This window comes from Oncorhynchus tshawytscha, linkage group LG08 (genome assembly GCF_018296145.1).
Source record: "Oncorhynchus tshawytscha isolate Ot180627B linkage group LG08, Otsh_v2.0, whole genome shotgun sequence".
Classification (NCBI taxonomy): Eukaryota; Metazoa; Chordata; class Actinopteri; order Salmoniformes; family Salmonidae; genus Oncorhynchus; species Oncorhynchus tshawytscha.
Genome location: NC_056436.1, coordinates 50,808,363 through 50,833,979, shown reverse-complemented (window position 1 = coordinate 50,833,979; position 25,617 = coordinate 50,808,363). Strand labels below are relative to the sequence as shown.

Genomic DNA, 25,617 nt, shown 5'->3' with positions numbered 1-25,617 from the left:
CCCTCAGTCCAGCCTCTCCCAGTCTATTGCGGACAGTCTGAGTACTGATGGAGGGATTGTGTGTTCCTGGTGTAACTCGGGGAGTTGTTGTTGCCATCCTGTACCTGTCCCGCAGGTGTAATGTTCAGATGTACCGATCCTGTGCAGGTGTTGTTACACATGGTCTGCCACTGCAAGAACGATTAGCTGACCGTCCTGTCTCCCTGTAGTGCTGTCTTAGGCGTCTCACAGTACGGACATTGCAATTTATTGCCCTGACCACATCAGCAGTCCTCATGCCTCCTTGCAGCATTCCTAAGGCACATTCACGCAGATGAGCAGGGACCCTGGGCATCTTTCTTTTGGTGTCAGTAGAAAGGCCTCTTTAGTGTCTTACGTTTTCAGAACTATGACCTTAATTGCCTATCGCCTGTAAGCTGTTAGTGTCTTAATGACTGTTCCAAAGGTGCATGTTCATTAATTGTTCACGGTTCATTGAACAAGCATGGGAAACAGTGTTTAAACCCTTTACAATGAAGATCTGTGAAGTTATATGGATTTTTACCAATTATCTTTGAAAGACAGGGTCCTGAAAAAGGGACGTTTCTTTTTTTGCTGAGTTAATATACTGATTTTTCTATACTATTCTAATGTATCTTAGTCCATTCCGCTCTGACATCGCTCATCCATATGTATATAGTCTTAAATCATTCCTACTTAGATTTGTGTGTATTGGGGATATGTTGTGTAATTTGTAAGATATTACTTGTTAGATATCACTGCACTGTCAGAGCACAAGCATTTCACTACACCCGCAATAACATCTGCTAATCACGTGTACGTGACCAATAAACTTTGAGTTGATTTTAATTTAATTTGAAATGCTTGGGGAGGAGTGCCCCGAGCCAAACAGCCTTGTTGCTGAAACTGGCTCATCGAAATACATCTACCTGTCCCTCTCAAGAATCCTGAGAAGTGCGCTGTTTATTTAGAAGCACCATGCCCCCTTGTTAGCCTCTGGAGCTAAGTAAATCTTTAAACAGAGGTAAGCGACGCTTCACCGCTGCCGGGACAGGAGGTAAATACACTACATGACAGCCCCAGACCATTATTCCTCCTCCACTAAACTTTACAGTTGGCACTACAGGCAAGTAGGATTCTCCTGGCATCCGCCAAACCCAGATTCATCCGTTGGACTGCCAGAAGGTGAAGCATGATTCATCACTCCAGAGAACGCGTTTCCACTCCTCCAGAGTCTAATGGCGGCGAGCTTTACACCACTCCAGCCGACGCTTGGCATTGCGCATGGTGATCTTAGGCTTGTGTGCGGCTGCTCGGCCATGAAAAAAAAACATTTAATGAAGCTTCCGATGAACAGTTCTTGTGCTGAAGTTGCTTCCAGAGGCAGTGTGAAACTCTGTAGTGAGTGTTGCAACCGAGGACAGACTATTTTTACACCCTACAGGCTTCAGCACTCGGTGGTCACGTTCTGTGCACTTGTGTGGCCTACCACTTTGCGGCAGAGCCGTTGTAGATCCTAAACGTTTCCACTTCACAATAACAGCACTTACAATTGACCGGGGCAGCTCTAGCAGGGCTGAAATGTTACGAACCGTTGGAAAGGTGGCATACTATGACGCTGCCACTTTGAAAGTCACTGAGCTCTTCAGTAAGGCCAATCTACTGCCAATGTTTGTCTATGGAGATTGCATGGCTGTGTGCTCAATTTTATACACATGTCAGCAACAGTTGAGGCTGAAATAGCCAAATCCACTAATTTGAAGGTGTGTCCACATGCTTTTGTATATTTGGTGTACCTTCCCCAAACCTGGAGGTACTGATGCGGGGGATAAAACGGCATCAAAGGCGTATTCACCACCAATGGTTTAGTCTCCTCAGCCAGATCCAAAGTCGGGGCTTCAGGCTACACCGGATTGATGTCACCCGATTCACACACTGAAAACCGGAATGAGCCTCACTGGGTTGGGATGACACCCCTATCAACTTCGACCACTTTCCTCTCAGTCAGCCTGACTCCCAATGGAGTTGAACCCAGCTGGAGACAATAGTCACACGAATAGGCTCGAGCCAAGGCTTCCTGAGCGTGTTTCCACTCCATACAACAGGACAGCACTCAAGAGTATCTTTCATTTTCATTGTGAAACCACATGCCTTAGGGTACGGTAGGAGGTTCAAACTCGGCTGGTTAGCCATTTTGAACATACTCTTACAATTGGCAATCTTACTCAAGCAAGGAAGCACTGGCTACACAAGCAGAGCAGAAAGTAGTTCGCTTTTAGCAAGCACAAAAACCGATACCAAGACCCAAAACTCGCAACACATATGGGGAAGAATATTCTCTGCTCACTAACAGACAACTAGGTCGGAGGCGAATCTCTGAGCCTTTGTGTGCTTGTATATTGCGTGAAACGTTCTTCCTTCAGGCGAGCTGAAGAGCAAAGATTTGAGAAAATGGATGACAGGCCCGGTATTATAGCCAGTAAGGCAGGGCTTCGGAGGGCAGGCTCGGCATTCGTTGGACGTTATTTTAGTTTCCTTCAGGTGAATAGGATTGGGCGTTGACTCCCCATAGTACGTTATACCGAGTGACCGACTAAAATGGAACCTAGCATTACAATCCATTACATAAAAATCCACAAGTCGTCATAGCCGTATCAATAGCAGATCTCTCTCGTGCAAAGAAACGTTCAAACCTTCCTTTCGGGTTCAATACACAACATAAAAAATACAGAGTTGAGGCAATTTCTTTCATCTGTAGCAGCAGATTGCCAATGGCCGTCTGCACTTCCAGGGTGAGGCTGTAGCTGGCGTCATCCTGACACAGGGTGAACGTGTCGTTGACGCTGAACATGTGCATGGCAGAGATGGCCGTACTGGACTGGGAGGTCTGCTGGTACTTCACACTGCCCTGAAGGACCTTCATCTGCAGTTGGTCTAGCTCTGCCCTGAGGGTGACATGTGCTGTGTGTTCATACTGGGAAAAATAACAACAGACAGTAGGCAGGTTTCTATTGACCAAGGTTATTTGACAAAAGCAAGGTTGCAACAAAAAAACATTGCGACTTGTGATGGAAACGGCAGGTATAGGAGACATTTTCTAAAGATCAACTAAATTTTTATCCTTTTGACGGGTGGATTTGTCTTTTGTCTAACATTCTTTATTGCGACAAATGATGTTGGAAACTGTTTTATGAATAAATTATGATTGCCGAATACTTTTGAAGGTACGCAGGGCACGTGAATTCATGAATAACTATAAGGTTTTAATGTCTATGGCTCCACATTTAATTCTAAATGCCTACTGATTGCAAGTATATTTTTTTAAACTATAAAAACAATGTTTCTTTGCAGGACAAGGATTGTCCTGACATTCAAGAATGCTTGAACTGCTTCGCCTTATTCTTCTGATTGGCTGGCCAGTTTCACCATCCAATTATTTTAGATCGACAGAAGTGCAAGTTTCACCATGGTACGGCCCATGGCAATACGTTGGCACACGAGAATTATTGCGTTCTATCTATGCTGGCTTTCACAGGCTAACTGAGACATGAAACAGATAGGTGGGCAGGCATACAGGCTGTCACCAATTTATCAATGTGCAATTTGCCTAAATGGGTGATGGAAACACTTCAACCACTACTGTTTTATTCAACACTGTTTTATTCAAACTGTAGATTTTTGCAGAATTGCTTTTTTTGTGTGACGTCATTACGTACAGCGTTTTTTTATCAACATAAACACACTCTATGACGGTGCCACGTTGAAAGTCACAGAGTTCTTCATTACGGGCCATTCTACTGCCTATGTTTGTCTATGGAGATTCCATGTCTGTGTTCTCAATTTTATACACCTGTCAGCAACGGGTGTGCCTGAAATCCAGTCATTTGAAGGGGTGTCCACATACTTTTGTGTATATATAGCGTAGCTACTATCTGTCCTCATAATTAAGTTAGCTACCTCTATTGTTTGCAAAATACAGGACTCCTATCTTTGTTTTGTGCTAAACTTTGGCTGTTGAATTAGCCTTGCCAACACTAAGTTTTGCTTACAAAGTTCCATTGATATCTTTTGGCAAATGCAGGTTTGCAACTGTCCACAAGTGTACCTGAGAGCTGACACTTTGTTCTGGGTACCCCAACCTAATTTTGACTTCCTCTCCAGGGCCTACCTCTACCTGCTGGGGCTCTGTAGTTAGCCCTGTCACCCACCCTGGACACATACATATTGTTATTTCAAGTTGCTCCCAATATTGACATTACTTGTTTTTCTCTCTAGTGGTTATTCTTTTTGTACAGCTGGTACACAAAACCCTCTCTTTTCTTTCGTTGATAGCTCACCTGTATACAGTGGGGCAAAAAAGTATTTAGTCAGCCACCAATTGTGCAAGTTCTCCTAGTTAAAAAGATGAGAGAGGCCTGTAATTTTCATCATAGGTACACTTCAACTATGACAGACAAAATGAGACAAAAAATTCCAGAAAATCACATTGTAGGATTTTTAATGAATTTCTTTGCAAATTATGGTGGAAAATACGTATTTGGTCAATAACAAAAGTTTATCTCAATACTTTGTTATATACCCTTTGTTGGCAATGACAGAGGTCAAACGTTTTCTGTAAGTCTTCACAAGGTTTTCACACACTGTTGCTGGTATTTTGGCCCATTCCTCCATGCAGATCTCCTCTAGAGCAGTGATGTTTTGGGGCTGTTGCTGGGCAACACAGACTTTCTACTCCCTCCAAAGATTTTCTATGGGGTTGAGATGTGGAGACTGGCTAGGCCACTCCAGGACCTTGAAATGCTTCTTGGGAAGCCACTCCTTCGTTGCCCAGGCATTGTGTTTGGGATCATTGTCATGCTGAAAGACCCAGCCACGTTTCATCTTCAATGCCCTTGCTGATGGAAGGAGGTTTTCACTCAAAATCTCATGATACATGGCCCCATTCATTCTTTCCTTTACACGGATCAGTCGTCCTGGTCCCTTTGCAGAAAAACAGCCCCAAAGCATGATGTTTCCACCCCCATGCTTCACAGTAGGTATGGTGTTCTTTGGATGCAACTCAGCATTCTTTGTCCTCCAAACACGACAAGTTGAGTTTTTACCAAAAAGTTATATTTTGGTTTCATCTGACCATATGACATTCTCCCAATCTTCTTCTGGATCATCCAAATGCTCTCTAGCAAACTTCAGATGGGCCTGGACATGTACTGGCTTAAGCAGGGGGACCCGTCTGGCACTGCAGGATTTGAGTCCCTGGCGGAGTAGTGTGTTACTGATGGTAGGCTTTGTTACTTTGGTCCCAGTTCTCTGCAAGTCATTCACTAGGTCCCCGTGTGTGGTTCTGGGATTTTTGCTCACCGTTCTTGTGATCATTTTGACCCCACGGGGTGAGATCTTGTGTGGAGCCCCAGATCGAGGGAGATTATCAGTGGTCTTGTATGTCTTCCATTTCCTAATAATTGCTCCCACAGTTGATTTCTTCAAACCAAGCTGCTTACCTATTGCAGATTCAGTCTTCCCAGCCTGGTGAGGGTCTACAATTTGGTTTCTGGTGTTCTTTGACAGCTCTTTGGTCTTGGCCATAGTGGAGTTTGGAGTGTGACTGTTTGAGGTTGTGGACAGGTGTCTTTTATACTGATAACAAGTTCAAACAGGTGCCATTAATACAGGTAACGAGTGGAGGACAGAGGAGCCTCTTAAAGAAGAAGTTACACACCTGTGAGAGCCAGAAATCTTGCTTGTTTGTAGGTGACCAAATACTTATTTTCCACCATAATTTGCAAATAAATTCATAAAAAATCCTACAAATGTGATTTTCTGAATTTTTTCCCCTCATTTTGTCTGTCATAGTTGAAGTGTACCTATGATGAAAATTACAGGCCTCTCTCATCTTTTTAAGTGAGAGAACTTGCACAATTGGTGGCTGACTAAATACTTTTTTGCCCCACTGTATATGAATGAATGATAACCAACATGGTAAATCAATGTCAATAACATTATTTTAACATAAGATGACAATACGTGTGCTAATTGCATTTAAGTGCATAGATACTCTTCAGTCTCTGGCAAATAAAACATACACTAGCTAGTAAGGCTTCTTTAACAGGCTCGTACCTCCTTTCGTTTTGACATTATCAATCTCCCATTTAGAAGAGGAATAGGAATCAGTTATCCTAATCAGTCCCAGTTTGCTATCCACAGTGCCATAGAGAATGTCTTCGCCATTAGTCCCTAAAGCAGACGGGAGTGGTAGATGTTGACCAGTTTGATATACAGTGCCTTCAGAAAGTATTTACACCACTTGACTTTTTGCACATTTTGTTGTGTTAGAAGGTGGGATTAATCTCAGTGGTGTAAAGTACTTGTACTTTATTTGTACTTAAAGTACTACTTATTTGTACTTAAAGTACGACTTAAATAGTTTTTTTGGGTATCTGTACTTTACTATTTATATTTTTGACAACTTTTACTTTACTACATTCCTAAAGAAAATATTGTACTTTTTACTCCATGCATTTGTGACAGGTTAAAGGAAATATTCATAGCCTGTTATACATTAAAAAGTATTAGTAAGTTCATAGTATGTGAGGATCTTAAAACATCTAAGGTTAAAAAGATGCATTCAGTATTAGTTGATAGAGATTGATAACATTCATATAATTGTGTTAAAGTTAAAATCTGTCAAAGGGTACGAATTGTGAGAGTAATGTGTAAACGTTATATTGATTACTTTATTTTGTGGTGCCTAAAAGTGTTCATCTGTGATCTACGAAATGCTCTTAATCTATGAGCCGGAGATCGATTGCTCTGGTCTCCACCCATATTCCTGGGGAAAATCGCAGTCTTTTCTCATTGAACTAAACGTTGAATTGAGAATACAACACCGTATCACTCTCGTGATTATTTCTCCCCTGTTTTCAGGTACTTTATTGATGATAAAAATAGTAATTTAAATGTTATAACTCGCTAACATGTCAAGAGTGTTTAAGGTGTGTCTTAGTAACGTCTTGAGGAAGTTAGAGTTAAGTTTGAAGAGAGTAATATTAGCCCTGCTCGGTTGAAATGAAGAATAGCATCGTACTGAGAGTAGCTGCTATTTTATGTCGATTGTGAATGAACATGTACGTTGTTAATAAGATATTTTGCTGTGTTAGTTGTATAATGGGTTTTCTGTTGTTTTGTAATGTGTTACTTTTGTGAAATGATTACACTAAACGTTGAATTGAGAATACAACACCGTATCACTCTCGTGATTATTTCTCCCCTGTTTTCAGGGGCGTAACACATTTTCCAAAACAAAGTACATTTTGAATGCTTAGCAGGACAGAAAAATCGTCAAATTCACACACTTATCAAGAGAACACGTGGTCATCCCTACTGCCTCTGGTCTGGTGGACTCACTAAACACAAAAGCATCTTTTGTAAATAATGTCTGAGTGTTGGAGTGTGTCCCTGGTTATCCGTATATTTTAAAAACAAGAAAATGGTGCCATCAGCTTTGCTTAATATGAAGAATTTTAAATGATTTATACTTCTTCTTTTGATACTTAATTATATGTAAAACCAAATACCTTTTGACGATTACTATATTGTATTATTTTACTGGCTGACATTCACTTTTACTTGAGTAACTTTCTATTAAGGTATCTGTACTTTTACTCAAGTATGAAAATCGGGTACTTTTCCCACCACTGATTAAAATTGATTTAATTGTCTTTTTTTTTATACACAAAATACTCTAAGGGTGGGTTGCACCAACACGGTTTAAATTAATCTAGGATTATAATTAATTAATGTGTTGCACCACTTTATTGTAAATCTGGATCAGTAAATGTATCATTAACGGTTTTAAACAATGATTAGTGACATGTTACACCAATATATGAGGTAAGTAGCTATCCTACTTGACAAATGAGGCCACAAAGTTGCTGTTCCTTGATAAAATAATACAAATGTAAAGTTAGAACTACTGCAACTCCATCGTGAACGATACTAGACAGATATCTAATTCGTTATCAAACGTTAGCTACTGTACAGTCATGGCCAAAAGTTTTGAGAATGACACAAATATTCATTTTCACAAAGTCTGCTGCCTCAGTTTGTATGATGGCAATTTGCATATACTCTAGAATATTATGAAGAGTGATCAGATGAATTGTAATTAATTACAAAGTCCCTCTTTGCTATTCAAATGAACTGAATCCCCAAAAAACATTTCCACTACATATCAGCCCTGCCACAAAAGGACCAGCTGACATCATGTCAGTGATTCTCTCGTTAACACAGGTGTGAGTGTTGATGAGGACAAGGCTGGAGATCACTCTGTCATGCTAATTGAGTTTGAATAACAGACTGGAAGCTTCAAAAGGAGGGTGGTGCTTGGAATCATTGTTCTTCCTCTGTCAATCATGGTTAACTACAAGGAAACACGTGCCATCATCATTGCTTTGCACAAAAAGGGCTTCACAGGCAAGGATATTGCTGCCAGTAAGATTGCACCTAAATCAACCATTTATCGGATCATCATGAACTTCAAGGAGAGCGGTTCAATTGTTGCGAAGAAGGCTTCGGGGCGCCCAAGAAAGTCCAGCAAGCGCCAGGACCATCTCCTAAACTTGATTCAGCTACCGGATCGGGGCACCACCAGTACAGAGCTTGCTCAGGAATGGCATCAGGCAGGTGTGAGTGCATCTGCACGCACCGTGAGGCAAAGATTTTGGAGGATGGCCTGGTGTCAACAAGGGCAGGAAAGAAGCCACTTCTCTCCAGGAAAAACATCAGGGACAGACTGATATTCTGCAAAAGGTACAGGGATTGGACTGCTAAGGACTGGGGTAAAGTCATTTTCTCTGATGAATCCCCTTTCCAATTGTTTGGGGCATCCGGAAAAAAGCTTGTCCGGAGAAGATAAGGTGAGCGCTACCATCAGTCCTGTGTCATGCCAATAGTAAAGCATCCTGAGACCATTCATGTGTGGGGTTGCTTCTCAGCCAAGGGAGTGGGCTTACTCACAATTCTGCCTAAGAACACAGCCATGAATAAAGAATGGTACCAACACATCCTCCGAGTGCAACTTCTCCCAACCATCCAGGAACAGTTTGGTGACGAACAATAATATGTGTCTTTCTCAAAACTTTTGGCCACGACTGTAGATCGCTAGTTTATAAACAAAGCTAGTCAGCATAAAATGTCATGTATTATTGTCATCACTTATTTAGGCATTTATTTGTCAGCTAGCCACCTTGACACGTCACGTCACGACTCCCACCGAAGGTGGCTCCCCTGCCTGCTCGGCAGTCGTCGTCGCTGGTCAACTAGCCGCCACCGATCCCTTTTTCCTTTTCTATTTGTTTAGTCTTATTAGTTGCACCTGTTCCTTTTGTGTTTCTTGATTTTTGGTCTATTTAAGCCTGTTAGGCCCGCCTAGGGTTGTGCGGGATTATTTTGTGTTCTCTGTCGATTGTGGATGTGTTTTCGTTCTCTGGATTGTTTGCCCTGTGTTTTGGGTTGATCAGTGTGTATGCGCCCTGTGTTTGGCGTGACCGTTTTTCAGGATAATTAAATTATTTACGAATCATTGAACCCTCTGCTCTCTGCGCCTGACTCCTACCTTCCACTCCTAGTCATCCATGACACGTCAAAGAAGTTCAAATTTCTCCGCTTATGAAAAAAAAACTATTGTCAGAGCTGATGGAGGAATTTAGTAACGTACTGGAGGACAAAAAGACAGACAACGCGATTGTCAAAAAGAAGGAAGACACCTGGGCCATTTTATGCGACAGATTTAATGGTTCGACACGGATTAAAGAAAAGTGGGACCCAAATCAGATGAAAGTGCTCGAAAAACGTAAAAGTGAAAGCCAAAAAGGATGCGGCGGAGGAGAGGCGGGGGCTATTTCAGACCAGAGGGGGTCTCCTTCTAAGGGAATTGATTCTCTCTCCCAGAAGATATGTGAGATGATTCCCCAGCAGTTTTCCCCTCTCCCTAACCCCTATGATGATGACGGACAACTCGAACCACCAATATTTAGTAAGTATAAATAACTGGTAAATGTCAATGACTATAATGCACGTTAAAACAAATGTTAATGCTACTTCACAATGTTACTGTTATCAGGCCCGTTACAGCATGTCACATAACATCATCATTTGTACCAAGGCTGGGCATATAGGGCCCAATTCAATTGTTGTAGCTGACACACTGTGCCATGGAGAAACAGCAGTGCCTGGATTTTGCGTGCCAGCAGCAAAAACACCGGACAGGCCAAACAAAAAGCCCCAGAACTGACATGAACCAAGCTCATATTGATGTTTTGTAGCTGGAGAGAGAGAATTCTACTGCAGATTGAGGTCCTGAATTTACAAAAAGAGCTATTGCAAATTCAGAAGCCCCTTCAGGGAAACAAATGCCCACTGTGTAAAGAATATTTTTATTTATTTAAGGAATTATTTATTAAAACAATGCTTTCCCAAGCGATTTGGTATCCTCCAGTCTTGTCTCCACTCTTGTGTTCTGGTACTTCCAGTTCCACCCTGTATGGTATTGAGAATAACAGTCTAAATTATACATTTGAATACAGATAGCCTAATTAGGAATTGTACGTGTTGATCAAAATATAATATTCCTTTTTACATGTTACCAATGTTACATTTGACACACCTTAGGCTGCTAAATGGTTCTCAATCAAGGTTCTCACAGCATTCCCATTTGCATTGGCAGCATGTTGCACCTGGCCATCTTCATTCCTCTCAGGTAGGACCTCCTCAGCTTCCTCAGGTAGCTTGTCTCTTGCCTAAGTTATACAGAACCGCCACTGCAAAGATGATTGTCAGTGTAGTGTCCATCTTCGTGCGGAGCCCCTCCTTTAGGCAGGGGAATATTTTTTCCCCCACACTTGCCAGGATATGAGTGTCACGACTTCCGCCAAAGTTGGTACCTCTCTTTGTTCGGGCGGCGGTCGTCGTCACCGGCTTTCTAGCTGCCACCGATCTACGTTTCTTTTTCCATTTGTTTTGTTTTGATTGTACACACCTGGTTCCCATTACGTTATAATGTATTCCCTATTTAACCCTCTAGTTCCCATATGGTTTTGTGCGTGTATGTTCTTTGTTTAGTGTTCAAGACTTCTGTGAGCTGGTGTGTTTTCCCTGCGTGTCACATTCTGACCTTAGTTCCTTTGTTATGTCTTTGTTTGGTCAGGGCGTGAGTTGGGGTGGGTAGTGTATGTATTTTTTTCTATGTTGTGTTGATGTGTTTGGCCTGGTATGTTTCTCAATCAGAGGCAGGTGTCGTTCGTTGTCTCTGAGAATCATACTTAGGTAGCCTTTTCCCACCTGTATTTTGTGGGTGATTATTTTCTATTTAGTTTTTTCTGCACCTTACAGGACTGTTTTGTTTATTCACGTTGTCTGTATGTCAGTGTTCCACGTACCACGATGCACATTGGTCCGAAATGTCATACTCCTCGTCAGAGGAGGATGAAGAATTCCATTACACTGCGTTGACATTTTGTTGTTTCTTTTCAAGTAAAGTACGTCTTTTACTCAGTTCTATGTCCTAACCGCTGCACATTGACACTTGACAATGAGAGGTGTTGTATTCTCTCTTAAGGTGTCTGGGGGTTTAAAAGGGGAGTTATAAGGTACCCAGGACAGGCATATCCATTGTCACCTAGTAGGTGGCCTTCATATGCCCCCCTTTCCAGCATTGCACCCAGATGACTATTGTCAAAGACTTTGCTGTCATGGGTGGATCCTGGCCATCTAGCTACGATGTTGGTGAGCTGACCTTTGTCATCACAGACAGCCTGCACGTTGATGAAGCAGTAACCTTTCTGATTACGGACTAGTTCTCCATTCTCACCACCAGGGTTGGGAATAAGAATGTGTGTGCAGTCTATTGCTCCTAGTACACCTGGGAATCTACCTCTCCTGTAAAATCCAGCTGATTCCTCCGTAGGATTGAACATTATGTACTGATTCTTCAGACAGGCAATAGCACTGGACACTCGGACTACAATCCTGCAGACAGTTGACTTGTGGAGTCTAAAAAGATCCACCATCTGGAAACATCCAGCTGCGTAGAACCGGATCAGCAGCTGAAGCAGTTGGGGTACAGCCACATTCCTATCACTCCCATGCTTAATGGTTGGTGCAACCTTTCTTTCCGGTTGCATTACAGAGTATTTGGAGAAGTGGTATCTTATCATTATCAAAAACTCAACAGGGTTCAACCTGTCTCTAATAATTCTCTGAGGAACTCTGTCATTTTGGTCTCTACACGGTAGATATGCTGCCATTTTATCAGTTAAACCACCAAGTGGTAGTTTTGAATTAACCTCCAATCTAAGTTTGCATTGCTTCTTTTTAAAATGATTGATTAACAGGATTAAAATTAACCTAGGTTTAAAGTGAAACTAGGTTAAACATTTGGTGCAACAAGATTAATAGATAAACCTTGATTTAACCCAGTTTAAGAGTTAATCCATGTTGGTGCAACCCACCCTAACATTTGTAATAAAGTAATGAAAACTAAAATACTATTATCTAGATTAAGTGTTCAACCCCCTGAGTCAAAACATGTTAAAATCACTTTAGGCAGCTGTAAGTCTTTCTGGGTAAATATCTAAGAGTTTTGCATACCTGGATTGTACAATATTAGCACATTATTCTTTTTAAAATTCTTCAAGCTTTGTCAAGTTGGTAGGGGATCATTACTAGACAGCCATTTTCAAGTCTTGCCATTGTCACGAACCGGCTCAAAGTTCATAACAAAAGGGAGACAACGTGGAGACAAGGAATAACAAAATATATTTTTTAAATAAAGTAAACTAAGTACAATGTGTGTGTAATCAGTAGTGTAAGTGAGTGTTTTGCATGCATAAATGTGATAATGCGGGGTGTTGAAAGGTGCCAAAGCAAACAACCAAAAAGGCCACACAAAAGAAATCTATAAAGGGTTCAATTCTTGGACCGACTCTCTTCTCTGTATACATCAATGAGGTCGCTCTTGCTGCTGTTGAGTCTCTGATCCACCTCTACGCAGACGACACCATTCTGTATACTTCTGGCCCTTCTTTGGACACTGTGTTAACAACCCTCCAGGCAAGCTTCAATGCCATACAACTCTCCTTCCGTGCTCTTAAATACAAGTAAAACTAAATGCATGCTCTTCAACCGATCGCTACCTGCACCTACCCGCCTGTCCAACATCACTACTCTGGACGGCTCTGACTTAGAATACGTGGACAACTACAAATACTTAGGTGTCTGGTTAGACTGTAAACTCTCCTTCCAGACCCATATCAAACATCTCCAATCCAAAGTTAAATCTAGAATTGGCTTCCTATTTCGCAACAAAGCATCCTTCACTCATGCTGCCAAACATACCCTTGTAAAACTGACCATCCTATCAATCCTCGACTTTGGCGATGTCATTTACAAAATAGCCTCCAATACCCTACTCAACAAATTGGATGCAGTCTATCACAGTGCAATCCGTTTTGTCACCAAAGCCCCATATACTTACCCACCATTGTGACCTGTACGCTCTCGTTGGCTGGCCCTCGCTTCATACTCGTCGCCAAAACCACTGGCTCCATGTCATCTACAAGACCCTGCTTGGTAAAGTCCCCCCTTATCTCAGCTCGCTGGTCACCATAGCATCTCCCACCTGTAGCACACTCTCCAGCAGGTATATCTCTCTAGTCACCCCCAAAACCAATTATTTCTTTGGCCGCCTCTCCTTCCAGTTCTCTGCTGCCAATGACTGGAACGAACTACAAAAATCTCTGAAACTGGAAACACTTATCTCCCTCACTAGCTTTAAGCACCAACTGTCAGAGCAGCTCACAGATTACTGCACCTGTACATAGCCCACCTATAATTTAGCCCAAACAACTACCTCTTTCCCTACTGTATTTAATTTATTTATTTATTTTTCTCCTTTGCACCCCATTATTTTTATTTCTACTTTGCACATTCTTCCATTGCAAATCTACCATTCCAGTGTTTTACTTGCTATATTGTATTTACTTTGCCACCATGGCCTTTTTTTGCCTTTACCTCCCTTCTCACCTCATTTGCTCACATCGTATATAGACTTGTTTATACTGTATTATTGACTGTATGTTTGTTTTACTCCATGTGTAACTCTGTGTCGTTGTATCTGTCAAACTGCTTTGCTTTATCTTGGCCAGGTCGCAATTGTAAATGAGAACTTGTTCTCAACTTGCCTACCTGGTTAAATAAAGGTGAAATAAAATAAAAATAAAATAAATAAAGGTGTCTGCATGGAGAGAGTCTCCCCAATGAATGGGGAAGAGGTGCATTTATCCTGGGACACACCCGAGCCCAGGCGTGTCCCATTTCGCTGACGACCCTCCCAGCTCCGCCCACCGACATCCTATTAAGGAAAACGAGAGCAAAGAGAAAGGATTCGGCAGACAGAGTGGGAGGGTCATCACACCATACATTCTCAAGCCGATAAGTCAAAACTGTAACTCGGCCACTCGGCAACATTCTGTATTGTCTTGGGAAGCTCCAGTGCATATTTGGCCTTGTGTTTTATTGTTGGTTATTGTCCTGTTGAAAGGTGAATTTGTCTCCCAGTGTCTGTTGGAAAGAGGACTAAACTAGCTTTTCCTCTTGGAGTTTTCCTGTGCTTAGCACTATTCCGTTTAATTTTATCCTAAAAAACTCCCTGGTCCTTGCCGATGACAAGCTTACCCATAACATCATGAAACCGCCACCATGCTTGAAAACATGACGAGTGGTAATCAGTGATGTTATGTTGGATTTGCCCCAAACATAACACTTTATTTAAGACATCAAGTGAATTTCTTTGACACGTTTTTTGCTGGTTTACTTTTATTTGCCTTATTGCAAACAGGATGCATGTTTTGGAATATTTTTATTCTGTACAGGCTTCCGTATTTTCACTGTGTCATTTAGGTTAGTATTGTGCAGTAACTACAATGCTGTTGATGTATCCTCAGTTTTCAGTTATCGCAGCCATTAAACTCTGTAACTGTTTTAAAGTCACTTTTGGCCTCACAGTGAAATCCCTGAGCCGTTTCCTTCCTCTCCGGCATCTGAGTTAGGAAGGACGCCTGTATCTCTATAGAGACTGGGTGTATTGATACACCATCCAAAGTGTAATTAATAACTTCTCCATGTCTGCTTTTTAAATGTTTTACCAATAGGTGCCCTACTTTGCGAAGCATTGGAAAACCTCCCTGGTCTTTGTGGTTGAATCTGTGTTTGAAATTCATTACTCGACTGGGGGACCTTACAGATAATTGTATGTGTGGGGTACAGAGATGAGGTTGTCATTCAAAAGTCATGTTAAACACTATTATTGCACACAACGTGTGTCCATTTAACTTATTACGTGACTCGTTAAGCACATTTTTAATCATGAACTTATTTAGGCTTGCCATAACAAAAGGGTTGAATACTTATTGACTCCAGACATTTTAGCTTTTCATTTCTAGTCATTTCTAAAAACAGAATTCCCCTGTGACATTATGGGGTTTTGTGTGTAAGCCAGTGACAAAAAAAAATCTAAATGTAATGAATTTTAAATTCAGGCTGTAACCAACAAAATGTGGAAAAAGTCAAGGGGTGTGAATACTTTCTGAAGGCACTGTAAGTACAGGGATGTGTGAAATTGACATTTGAGTTCAGTATAAGAGTTTTGTACTTGCCTCCATCTCTATTGTACAGCTCCAAAACTGAGGGAGGACCAGGGACTTCAATATCATACAATAGCTCAGATCCCTATGGGCAAGAAACGACAAACTCTTTGAAGTACTAATTTCCATTCACCCATTAGAAAACAAGCATTGGATTGTATGGAAATGGGATTAAATGATAGACCGTGTGGTAAAATCTTTACCTGCAACACTCTTGAGAACTGTCTTGACATGCCAACACATGGACAATGCGGCCCAAGTTCTCAGCAGACAGACACACAATGTCATTGATTTTGTCTCCGGACAGGTAGTAGTCTTGGTCCTTGCATTCACAGTAGTGGTTGTAGATGTAACTCGCACATACAAAAAGGTCTGCGTCTGAAACGTACCTGCAAAACACATTGTACGCATTAAAAAAACACCCAGTTCCCCTTATTTATACACCAATTAAAAAATGCTCCAAGTCTCTTTCACAATAAAAGGTAGCCTTATACTTTCACCATACTCCCAAGTCCCGTTCGTTACTGATAACGAACATGTGTAGAGGGCCTGGAACCGAGGCAAGGTAACCTATGTCAAATCGAAAAGTTTAAAAAATGACATGGCAATTAATGCTTTCTGTAAGGTTGGCCTCAAAGGACAGGAACTTTTTGACTTTAATGGTGTATCCCTTCACTTCTGAGCCAGCACACACACAAAGATCTTCTGCGGGGTTTCAAGAGCCTCATCAAGTTCCAGCCTGGTTATCTTCTGCCCTGGCAATGTCTTGGACACAGGCTGGAAAAGATAAACATTCATAGATTGAAACCTTATTTATTACACAATGGAAACTTGTATTTTGAGGGCATGGTACCCATCCCACCGAACAGCACAGGGTCAGCTGCAGAGTAGTTTCTCTGGAGCAGGTTAGGCTAACATCCGAAATTAGCAAAAAATATTTTGTCTGAATGAGATTATCAAAAACAGTACAACTCTGTGGGATTATTCTGTAGTAGGGATTTACTGGCCTATGGTGCGTTCGTAAATTCACTCTGGTTCTCTACTCCGATTTCCGAGCGCTCTCATTTGAGTGCAGAATCTACGAACGCTCAACACCCAAATGTGGCGGGTGTCAGTAAACGTTGGCAAAAAAAAGTTATGAAATTGTTGCCAGCAACAGTTATTGAGGTGTTCCATGTGTGACATGAAGTAGCTAGCCAACGTTAGCCAGTTAGCTTGGGTGCCGTTGTGAGGTCAGTATGCCCCATAGTCAGAACGCTCGGATCAACCCTACTTCTCGGCCAGAACGTCCAGTTTACGAACGGACAATCTGACAACGCTCTAAATTTACGAACACACCCCTAGTTGGCTACATTAGCTCGTTTGCGTTACTCGAAATCCACGTGACACACGGACCAGTATCATTAATATATTCCATATAGCGGACACGTCGTTGTTCAAATTAGCTAGTTTATCGACATAGTAGCAAATTCACGTTGTCGAGCTAGCATCTGAGCACACTGGACCCGTTACCATGGACAACGATGTCGTTTGAAGAAGCTTCAAGATCATTGGGTGATGGTGAGATTAAACCTAGATTCTGATTGGTTTAGCGTGGTCCAGTGTCTTCCTCGATAGTAGCTACGTTAACGTTGTAATAATTCCATGCGGAAGCGTTCTAAAATAAACATTCATGGGACCAACGCCGTTGGCTCCCGGATAGCGCTGATCAACCACTGACAAACCAAGCAGACCTTAATCCCTGACGCTCCAAAAAGGAGTAAAAAATACGAATTGATACAAATCATGTTTATATTAGTCAATATTACAAATGTCATTCAACAAGGTCATTTCTTTAATATTTTATTGATTTAAAATGGATGAATTTATTCCAGATCTACACAAACGGTTTCTCTACAAGTAAATAATAAATACATTTAACATGGCAATGTGGGCATGCAGTGAACTGTAAAACTAGGGGTATTAGCCACGAATCAGTTGAATTGAAGACATTTTTAAATTAGAAAACCTATTCAAAATGCAACTATACACTTGCATTTGAAGCCAGCCTAGTCCTTCCCATTTACTGCATACCATGTGCAGACTGAGGAACTGCTGGTATAGTGAAACTGTTTAATTTTTTAGCATAAATCCTTTGACTGCATGTCCTTGTACCATTCAAGTCTTCCGAAGTACAGCAGGTATTCCCCTTTCTCTTTTCAGTGCCATGTAACACCAAGTAGTGAGTTACATGGCATAGATCACATTTGAATTTCAAAGAGAAATATATGTTAAGACTATCATAACAACCGATGCTTTCCACGTATGAAAAAAAAATGTATAAAATGGAATTGGTGGATGTAGAAATCGCAGAGCAACTGACATCTCGTTGCCTTCGAAAAACAATGATTAATAAAAAAGAATGATTACAACTATGAATATTAGTACAATTTAAATTAAATATCTAATCTCAGAAGTTAATATTTTTTTGCAAGAGAAGAACAAGTATTTTCCATAAATAAATAAATCATACAGGACAGACCAAAGACAATTACCATCATAAGGTCAATCCTTAGAAGTAGAACACAGATAGTCAGCTGGTGTTCTTCCCAAAGAGAGAGAAAGGGGGGTGGAGGAGGGTGAGTGAGTGTCCAGCTACTCCATAAAGCCATTTAAAAAACAAATATCGGGGGATTTTCAGTGCATCGCAGGCTGAGTCTAAGCCTCCGCTGTAGCAAATGAACAGAGCAGCAGGAACACAGACCTGACATGTAACATTCAAATGTATTTTACTCTGTTGTTGCTCGTCGGTCCCTTTCGAGTTGACATGTCGCCACACCCCTTACAGTACAAACTGTGGTTGTGGGGGGGACAGGAAGTGAGGTCACACTCCGGTGGGGGCCAGGCGACTCATAAAGGCGATACTGTTGAGGCACATCTTTCTGAAGAAGGCTGGGCAGGCGGGCTTCATGATGAAATGCTCCAGCAGAATCCGCAGCTCTGAGAATAGGGTGCTGGGAAGGGTGGACAGGGAGATGAAGGGAAATTATGGTTTGAGAAATGCAATTTGCCATATTTACTTATTGTACAATTATCCAAAATATTGAAATTACTACACCTACAGAAGTCAATTGAGGCTACTTACCGGCAATATGGGTTTCTCCTTGAGGTGTAGCGGAGAGTTAGAAACCTGTAGTAAATGAAAGGCTGCAGCAAGCTTCCCTGGCCACTGTTAACACAACAAAAACCACGAGTCAATCAAGTGATTGGGCGGGGGCAGATGGACGGACAATCAATTCATTCTTATCTCAGTGCATACTGGTATTGCAAGACAGACAAAAAGGGAAAAAGCTCTGATTTCAGTCTAAGGTACCATTAAAATGTGCAGAGAAATGTACCAAGAAATAGACATACCTGAATAGCATGAATACGGTGGCTGGCATGAGGAAGATCTCGTTGCAGGCGATGAACTTCAGGATGTTCTGCTGGTTGGCTGTGAGCTTGTTGAGGAAGTTCCTCACAAAGGGCAGGCTATTGGGGCCCATTGCCTACAAGGGAAATAATATACATCAGGATGACCAAATAATGATTAAACTAGCACTTAAAGAGCACCTTACACACTACTTTTCCATTAATTTCCTAAATGAGAAATGCCTAATGGAGGATAAAGGTCATTGTCAACATCCAAATCACAAAATACCTTTTTTCAAGTGCTGGCCATGCTTTACCCAACTGGCTTTTTATGGCTTCACTAACATTTAAATGTTTTGCAATCAAGAGAGGATACTTACATCAAGAACCTTCTTTGTGTAGGCAGTTGCATGAAGCAACGAGAAGAGGAAGACTGGGAATATGCTCACTGTAGACAGCGGTTAAAGGGCAAACAGCAGTTAAGATGAACAACAACGCATAAGACATTAAAGGGCAGCTTCAAAGTGTTCAAGCAACGCCTTCTTGTTAATAGGAAAATAGGTTTAGTAGATTTGCATAACTGAAACAATGACCCCAAGCATTACAAAAACCTTCCTGCATTACCAATTAGCATTCTCCCCAAACCAGTTTGTGGTGATATACCAAGCTCTAGCTTTATCTGAGACCCTTATGACAGAACCACCAAGGCATGGTTACATTAGCCTGACATGACAATGACCCTGGGATTCAGCTATGCAACACAAATGGGTCTGGGACCAGGCTATTGTGATAAAGCCTTTACGTATGGTTGAGAGGATACTTGTGATGGGGTTAGAGTTGACCAGGATGAGGGAGTACAGCAGGTAGTGACAACTGTCCTCTTGGAGTGCCTGGGCTAGAAAGGCCCTGCTGAGCTGGAAGTGGGGGAGCCTCTGGTGTAATCGCAGAGCACTGGTGAGGGCGTTGGCCAGCAGTGCACGCTGGTAGAAATTGGCAGCCGCCTGGGGTCTGGAAAAAGTTGAAAACAAACAAATGCATTACTTTGAGGGAACTCAGACTAGTTAACTACATTTCAGTGTATCAAAAAGGTGAAACAACTTGGACGACAATATGCTACAAAATTGAATATGTGGTGGCATCACTTGACCATTCAAGACATTCATTTGATAATGACATCAGCAAAACATTGTTAATTTTGCAGTTCTGCGTCAGCTATTGTTGCTAACATCCCAGGTGTTAATGTTAACAATAACACAAAACCCAAACTGCACACTACAATAGCTGGTTGATAAATTGAGTCAGGTTAGTTACAACTGGGGTTGGACTGAAAACCTCCTGCAGGATGGTAGCGCTCCAGGAAAAGGGTTGGAGAGCCCTGATATAGACAAAGTAAAACATCTGAGCATTGACCCTTACCCTAAGAGTGGTAGAATGAACATTACTGAGCAATAGATGGTGAAGAGCCGTGAGAGCCACATTGCCGTCTCTAGTTTGTTAGCCAACATGAATTGCTGTGAAAAAAATAGAGTACATTCAAGTTCATGAGGTTAGAAAAACTTAAAATATATTTTAAAATCACCATCCAAAAGCCTACATTGTATCATTGAGCACTATCCAAATGATCTGCAATACACCAAAATGTGAGACCCCAAAAAAAGATTTTAAAAATAATGTCTACAAGGACGCAATTACCTTCACAATTGCATTGCACTACAAGTTTGGGTCTGCACACTTCAGCATGTTTTTGTAATACAACTGCACAGGACAGCCAATTAGTAGGGATGCATGATATATCGGTGAACATATCGGAATCGACCGATATTAGCTAAAAATGCCATCATCGGTATCGGCCCGATGTCTAGTTTAACGCCGACGTGCATACCTATATAATGTAGGTACATGACGTCACGTAAAATGTTGCGCTACACGTGCAACACAGCATTCCTAACCTGGCCCACAATGTCTGCTGTGTGGATCGAACAGTCAAGTCAAGCAGTCATTTGAAAAAGTAGGAACAACATTTCAGCAAGACAACACAAAGGCGAAATTCATTAACGCCAAGATAAGAGAGTTCATTGCCCTTGACAATCAACCGTTCTCGGTTGTGAGTGATGTTGGCTTTCGCGACTAGTTGAGCACCGGTACACACTACCAAGTGCGTTTTTCAGATGTTACCCTACCGGAGTTGCACAGTAATAGCGGCAATGCTATTAGCTTCCCGACACCATTTGGGTCTTTGCGTGTCAAAAAAGATACATGTCCAATAACACCATTTGACACGTTAAATAAGCTTTTAATTTGACATGTCAAATAACACAGTTCTATTATAGAATGTTGTTTGTTCTGAATTTGCACGTGCAAGCCAAGCGCCACCACTACTATGCGTAGCACAGTCAAAGCTGTAAAAAAAAAAGAGTCTACAAACAAGCAAACACCGGCCACAATCTATGCGTTTATAATACCACGTTGGTAATGAAGCTTTATTTGTTCAACCGCAACTTCTGGGGTATCTAGCTAGCACCAATACAACCAGCCTGAAAACAATGACCAGTAGAAACTGCAGTCATTTTCATTATTCTTAGCAATGATTTAGGAATCCTTGTGAGTAAGTATTAGCTAGGTAGCCACTTGTTGTTCGCCTATTGAAATTGAATTTCAGTTCATGAAAATAAATAGCTAGCCAGCTACTTAACCCTGTTTCCCAAAGCTAACATTATAACATTATAAGCATCCAGCTAACTTCTGGCTAGTGAGGCTCGACCGGACTGGGGTATGTGTTGTGAAGCTAGCTACAATAAGGGTTTGGCACAAAAGTTTAATTTGCGGTTGGCCTTCAAAATAAAAGTACCTATTTGAAAGTGATGCAGAAGGTCACAATTGGTGGAATCATGCCATATTTAAACTATATAATGTCAAACAAGGTTGGAATGTGAAGCAATGTAATGGGGTGTCAGTCTACTCTGTGACACCCACAGAACACAACTGAAGAGGTCACGCAAAGATTTGTGTTTTAGCTCTTATACCGTGGGACTGGGACTGTGTGAAATCCCCTCCCCAGTCAGCCTATTGTGTGTATTGACATTCATATTGCACTGTACAGCTTTACCTAAGGATAGGGGATCAATGAAATGGGCTATCAGTCTACTCAATATATTTTTTCCCCCCCAACATCCTCCTCAGAGTTCAGACTCCAAAACATCTACGCAGTATTGTTTTTCCCTCAGGAACAGCGTTCAATAGACATAGGTTGTCAATAAATGTGGCTCAATTCACAGTTGTTTCAGAGTCCCACAATAAGAGCTACGGTGCTAATGTTCTCTGGGTGTCACGGAGTAGACTGATACCCCATGTCATTGATCCACAGGTAAGGCTGTACAGTGAACTAAGTATGCCCCCAATGCAATTCTTATGTATAATACATCCAGTGTGATTTCAACAGACTGGTCAAATTAACAAATTATTGTCTTTTGCTGATTTTATATAACATTCCAACCTCGTTTAGCATGATCTGTTCAATTATGTCATAATTCTACTATTTGTATTCATTTGCATCATTGTCAATTACATACTTTTGTCCACTATTGTGGCTAGCTTCACATATGGGTCCGACAACCATTAATCAAATAAGAACGGTCTTATAAATTAGGGTTATTTTAGATAATGACACCAAGCTATATAGTTAGCTAGCTAACTATATAGCTACTGAAACAGATGTAATTTTGAAACAACTTTAGCAGCATTATAGCATACGTATCAATGAATCATGGTGACATATGAAATACAAGTGATAGTGTAATAAATGTGTAATACCTACGTAAAAAAAAATCATGAATGCGTTAAATTATTACGTGACATGCAGTCATATTCAGGTCCTGATTGGTCAACAAGCTTATCTGACACGTCAAGTAGTGTTATTTGACATATCTTTTTTGACACGCCAAGACCCAAACGGCATTCCATAGAAATTCTGGTTGAGAATGAAACTAACAAATAAACAACGAAACAGCACAGCAAGTAAGTGAAAGAAATAGGTTTTTTAATTGTGTTTTACTGGTAATGGGGACATGCGTAAATGCAAACAAAAAAAACTTTTTGGTCAGTGTGGAGTGTGTAACCTTTATCTAACTAGGCAAGTCAGTTAAGAACAAATTCTTATTTACAATGACGGCCTACCCCGACCAAACTCGGACGACACTGGGCCAATTGTGTACCGCCCTATGGGACTCCCAATCACGGCCGGATGTGACACAGCCTGGATTCAAACCAGGGACTGTAGTGACGCCTCTTGCACTGAGATGCAGTGCCTTAGACCGTTGCGTCCGTGTGCATTGTAACTGTACTAGAATGCTTAAAGGCTGCAATTTTTTTTTAAATATTGATAGCATTTTCTTTGGCAAGGAAAATATCAGATATCGGCCATATCGGTGCATCACTATCAATTAGTGTAGATAAGTGTCCTTGAGTTGAGTACTTGCACAATGTATAAAATAGGTTTAAGCTGGGTTTATACTCAACCAAACGTCCGTAACAAAACATACTGGTGAGTGCGTAAAATTACAACATGCAGCCAAATTTGTGTTGTGAAGTCACAGTGCTCCTACACTACAGAGTATACATCCTGCCTAACAAGTACAATCTTAACAAGTACAATCTATGATCGCGATGAAGTAGAAGTACATGGTTACTCACCACTGGCCCTAATTGAGGGGGAGGGGCACTTGTTTGCTCTGTGTCAGCCATCTTTTTGACTCTCGTTTACCCCTGAAGAGAAAAGGAAACAAAGACGCCGTTTAATGAATAACTTCCAGCACCCTGACATAGAAAGCCCACTTGACTCTGAAGAAATGTCAAGAATGAAAACGCTGATCAGTTTAAACACACGTCCATGAGTTGCTTTTGCATATGCCGAGTGCGGACGTTAACGTCAAAAGCAACCAGCTAAAATGTTAACTGATTCAAGCTAACGTTACCCAACATACTCATCCAGCCAACGTTAGATGACTGTCAGTTCGGGCATCAATATCTTTGGTTCAGCTGGAGCAATGTCAGAACATAGCAAAAGTCGCTGTTCAACTAGCTTAGCTAGCTAACTTAGACAGCAATTATTAGCCACACCAACGTGAGACAGATCAGGAAGTGATAACTAGCCAACTATAGTACTTAGCAAGCAAATGTGTTGGCTTTAATATATTGAGTTAATTGAGAGAACGTTATCAAACTGGCTAATCCCGGTAAATAAGTTAGCTAGCCTAATGTAAGCTAGCTAACGCATGACCGCCTTCACACTCTAGAATGTTCTGACGCTTGTTAGCTAATGCTAGTATCGTTAGCTAGCTCAATTCTGGCTAGACTAGCTACCAAGCATGTAATGTACCGTAAACTATCTTAAATATTCTCTGCGTGGACCTTCTGGCTTCCATGTGGCTAACACGAACAATTCGGGTTAGGCTATATTTTATTTTCTGAAAATTACCTGAAACTGTCGAGATCAACGTCAGATGTGCCGTTTCATCAATGACTCTGTTATTTTGTTGGCTAATTTTGCTAAATACTCAGCGATATTCTTATTCGGTGGGGTTTTTGTCGGGGGTTGGCAGCCAACGTTATGGTGCATTACCGCCACCTACTCTACTGGAGTATGGACCAGAGACGGGGAGAAACTAAATCCCACCTGCCAGCCCCGTTTCCTTTCAAAATATTTGAGAATATTGTATCTAATGACGTTCTACTCAGTGTACTCCTTAAACTCATTTCCCGTATCCACTTCTCCCTCATACTGGATCTCAGCCTTTCTATTTCCCTCTCATACTGCCCACACAGTATCATTACATGCCCTATTGTTTATATTTCCTGTAAATAGTCACACTTTCCAATTGGATGCTTTCCTATCACATTTAGTCTTATTCATCCTGGCTGTGTCCTACCCGTAATCTTAGCCTCCTCTCTTCCGTCCTCCCCGACTTTCGTCTGTACTTGGAATAGATGCCTACCCTTGGTGTCTCTATTCCACTACTCATGCCATCTCTGCACCATCAAATCAAAGTTTATTTGTCATGTGTGCCGAATACAACAGGTGTAGACCTTACAGTGAAATGCTTACTTACAGGCTCTAACCAACTGTGCAAAAAAAAAGGTATTAGGTGAACAATAGGTAGGTAAAGAAATGAAACAACAGTAAAAAGAAAGGCTAAATACAGTAGCGAGGCTTTAAAAGTAGCGAGGCTACATACAGACACCGGTTAGTCAGGCTGATTGAGGTAGTATGTACATGTAGATATGGTTAAAGTGACTATGCAGAAGCGTGAAAGAGGGGGTTGGCGGGTGGGGGTGGGACACAATGCAGATAGCCCGGTTAGCCAATGTGCGGGAGCACTGGTTGGTCGGACCCATTGAGGTAGTATGTACATGATTGTGTAGTTAAAGTGACTATGCATATATGAGAAACAGAGAGTAGCAACAGCGTAAAAAGAGGGGTTGGGGGGGCACACAATGCAAATAGTCTGGGTAGCCATTTGATTGCCTGTTCAGGAGG

At 41.4% G+C, this 25,617-nt stretch overlaps 1 protein-coding gene and 1 long non-coding RNA gene across 2 annotated transcripts; both read right to left on the bottom strand.

Annotated features, from left to right (window-relative positions):
* Positions 1-9,767: 9,767 nt before the first annotated feature.
* On the bottom strand, positions 9,768-11,277 carry LOC112256355. The gene is made up of 2 exons (XR_002954393.2): positions 10,661-11,277; positions 9,768-10,533 (listed from the first exon to the last, which is right to left on the bottom strand). It is a non-coding gene; the product is annotated as an uncharacterized LOC112256355 (long non-coding RNA).
* Positions 11,278-17,521: 6,244 nt separating this feature from the next.
* On the bottom strand, positions 17,522-24,727 carry LOC112256354 (transmembrane protein 33). Its single transcript, XM_024429541.2, has 8 exons — positions 24,559-24,727; positions 23,775-23,846; positions 20,502-20,596; positions 19,906-20,093; positions 19,466-19,533; positions 19,089-19,222; positions 18,820-18,903; positions 17,522-18,688 (listed from the first exon to the last, which is right to left on the bottom strand). Exons 2-8 carry the CDS (start codon positions 23,823-23,825, stop codon positions 18,559-18,561), a joined length of 750 nt encoding a protein of 249 aa, XP_024285309.1. The 5' UTR covers positions 23,826-23,846; positions 24,559-24,727; the 3' UTR covers positions 17,522-18,558.
* Positions 24,728-25,617: the final 890 nt, after the last annotated feature.

Bases quoted from the DNA above. Each gene is read 5' to 3' on its own strand.
- LOC112256354 (XM_024429541.2), bottom strand. From the start codon at position 23,825: ATGGCTGACACAGAGCAAACAAGTGCCCCTCCCCCTCAATTAGGGCCA. The intron at 19,534-19,905 runs GTATCCTCTCAA...CGCTGTCTACAG, and splicing joins CAACTCTAACCCCATCACAA to TGAGCATATTCCCAGTCTTC. The intron at 18,689-18,819 runs GTAAGTAGCCTC...CACCCTTCCCAG, and splicing joins AGGAGAAACCCATATTGCCG to CACCCTATTCTCAGAGCTGC.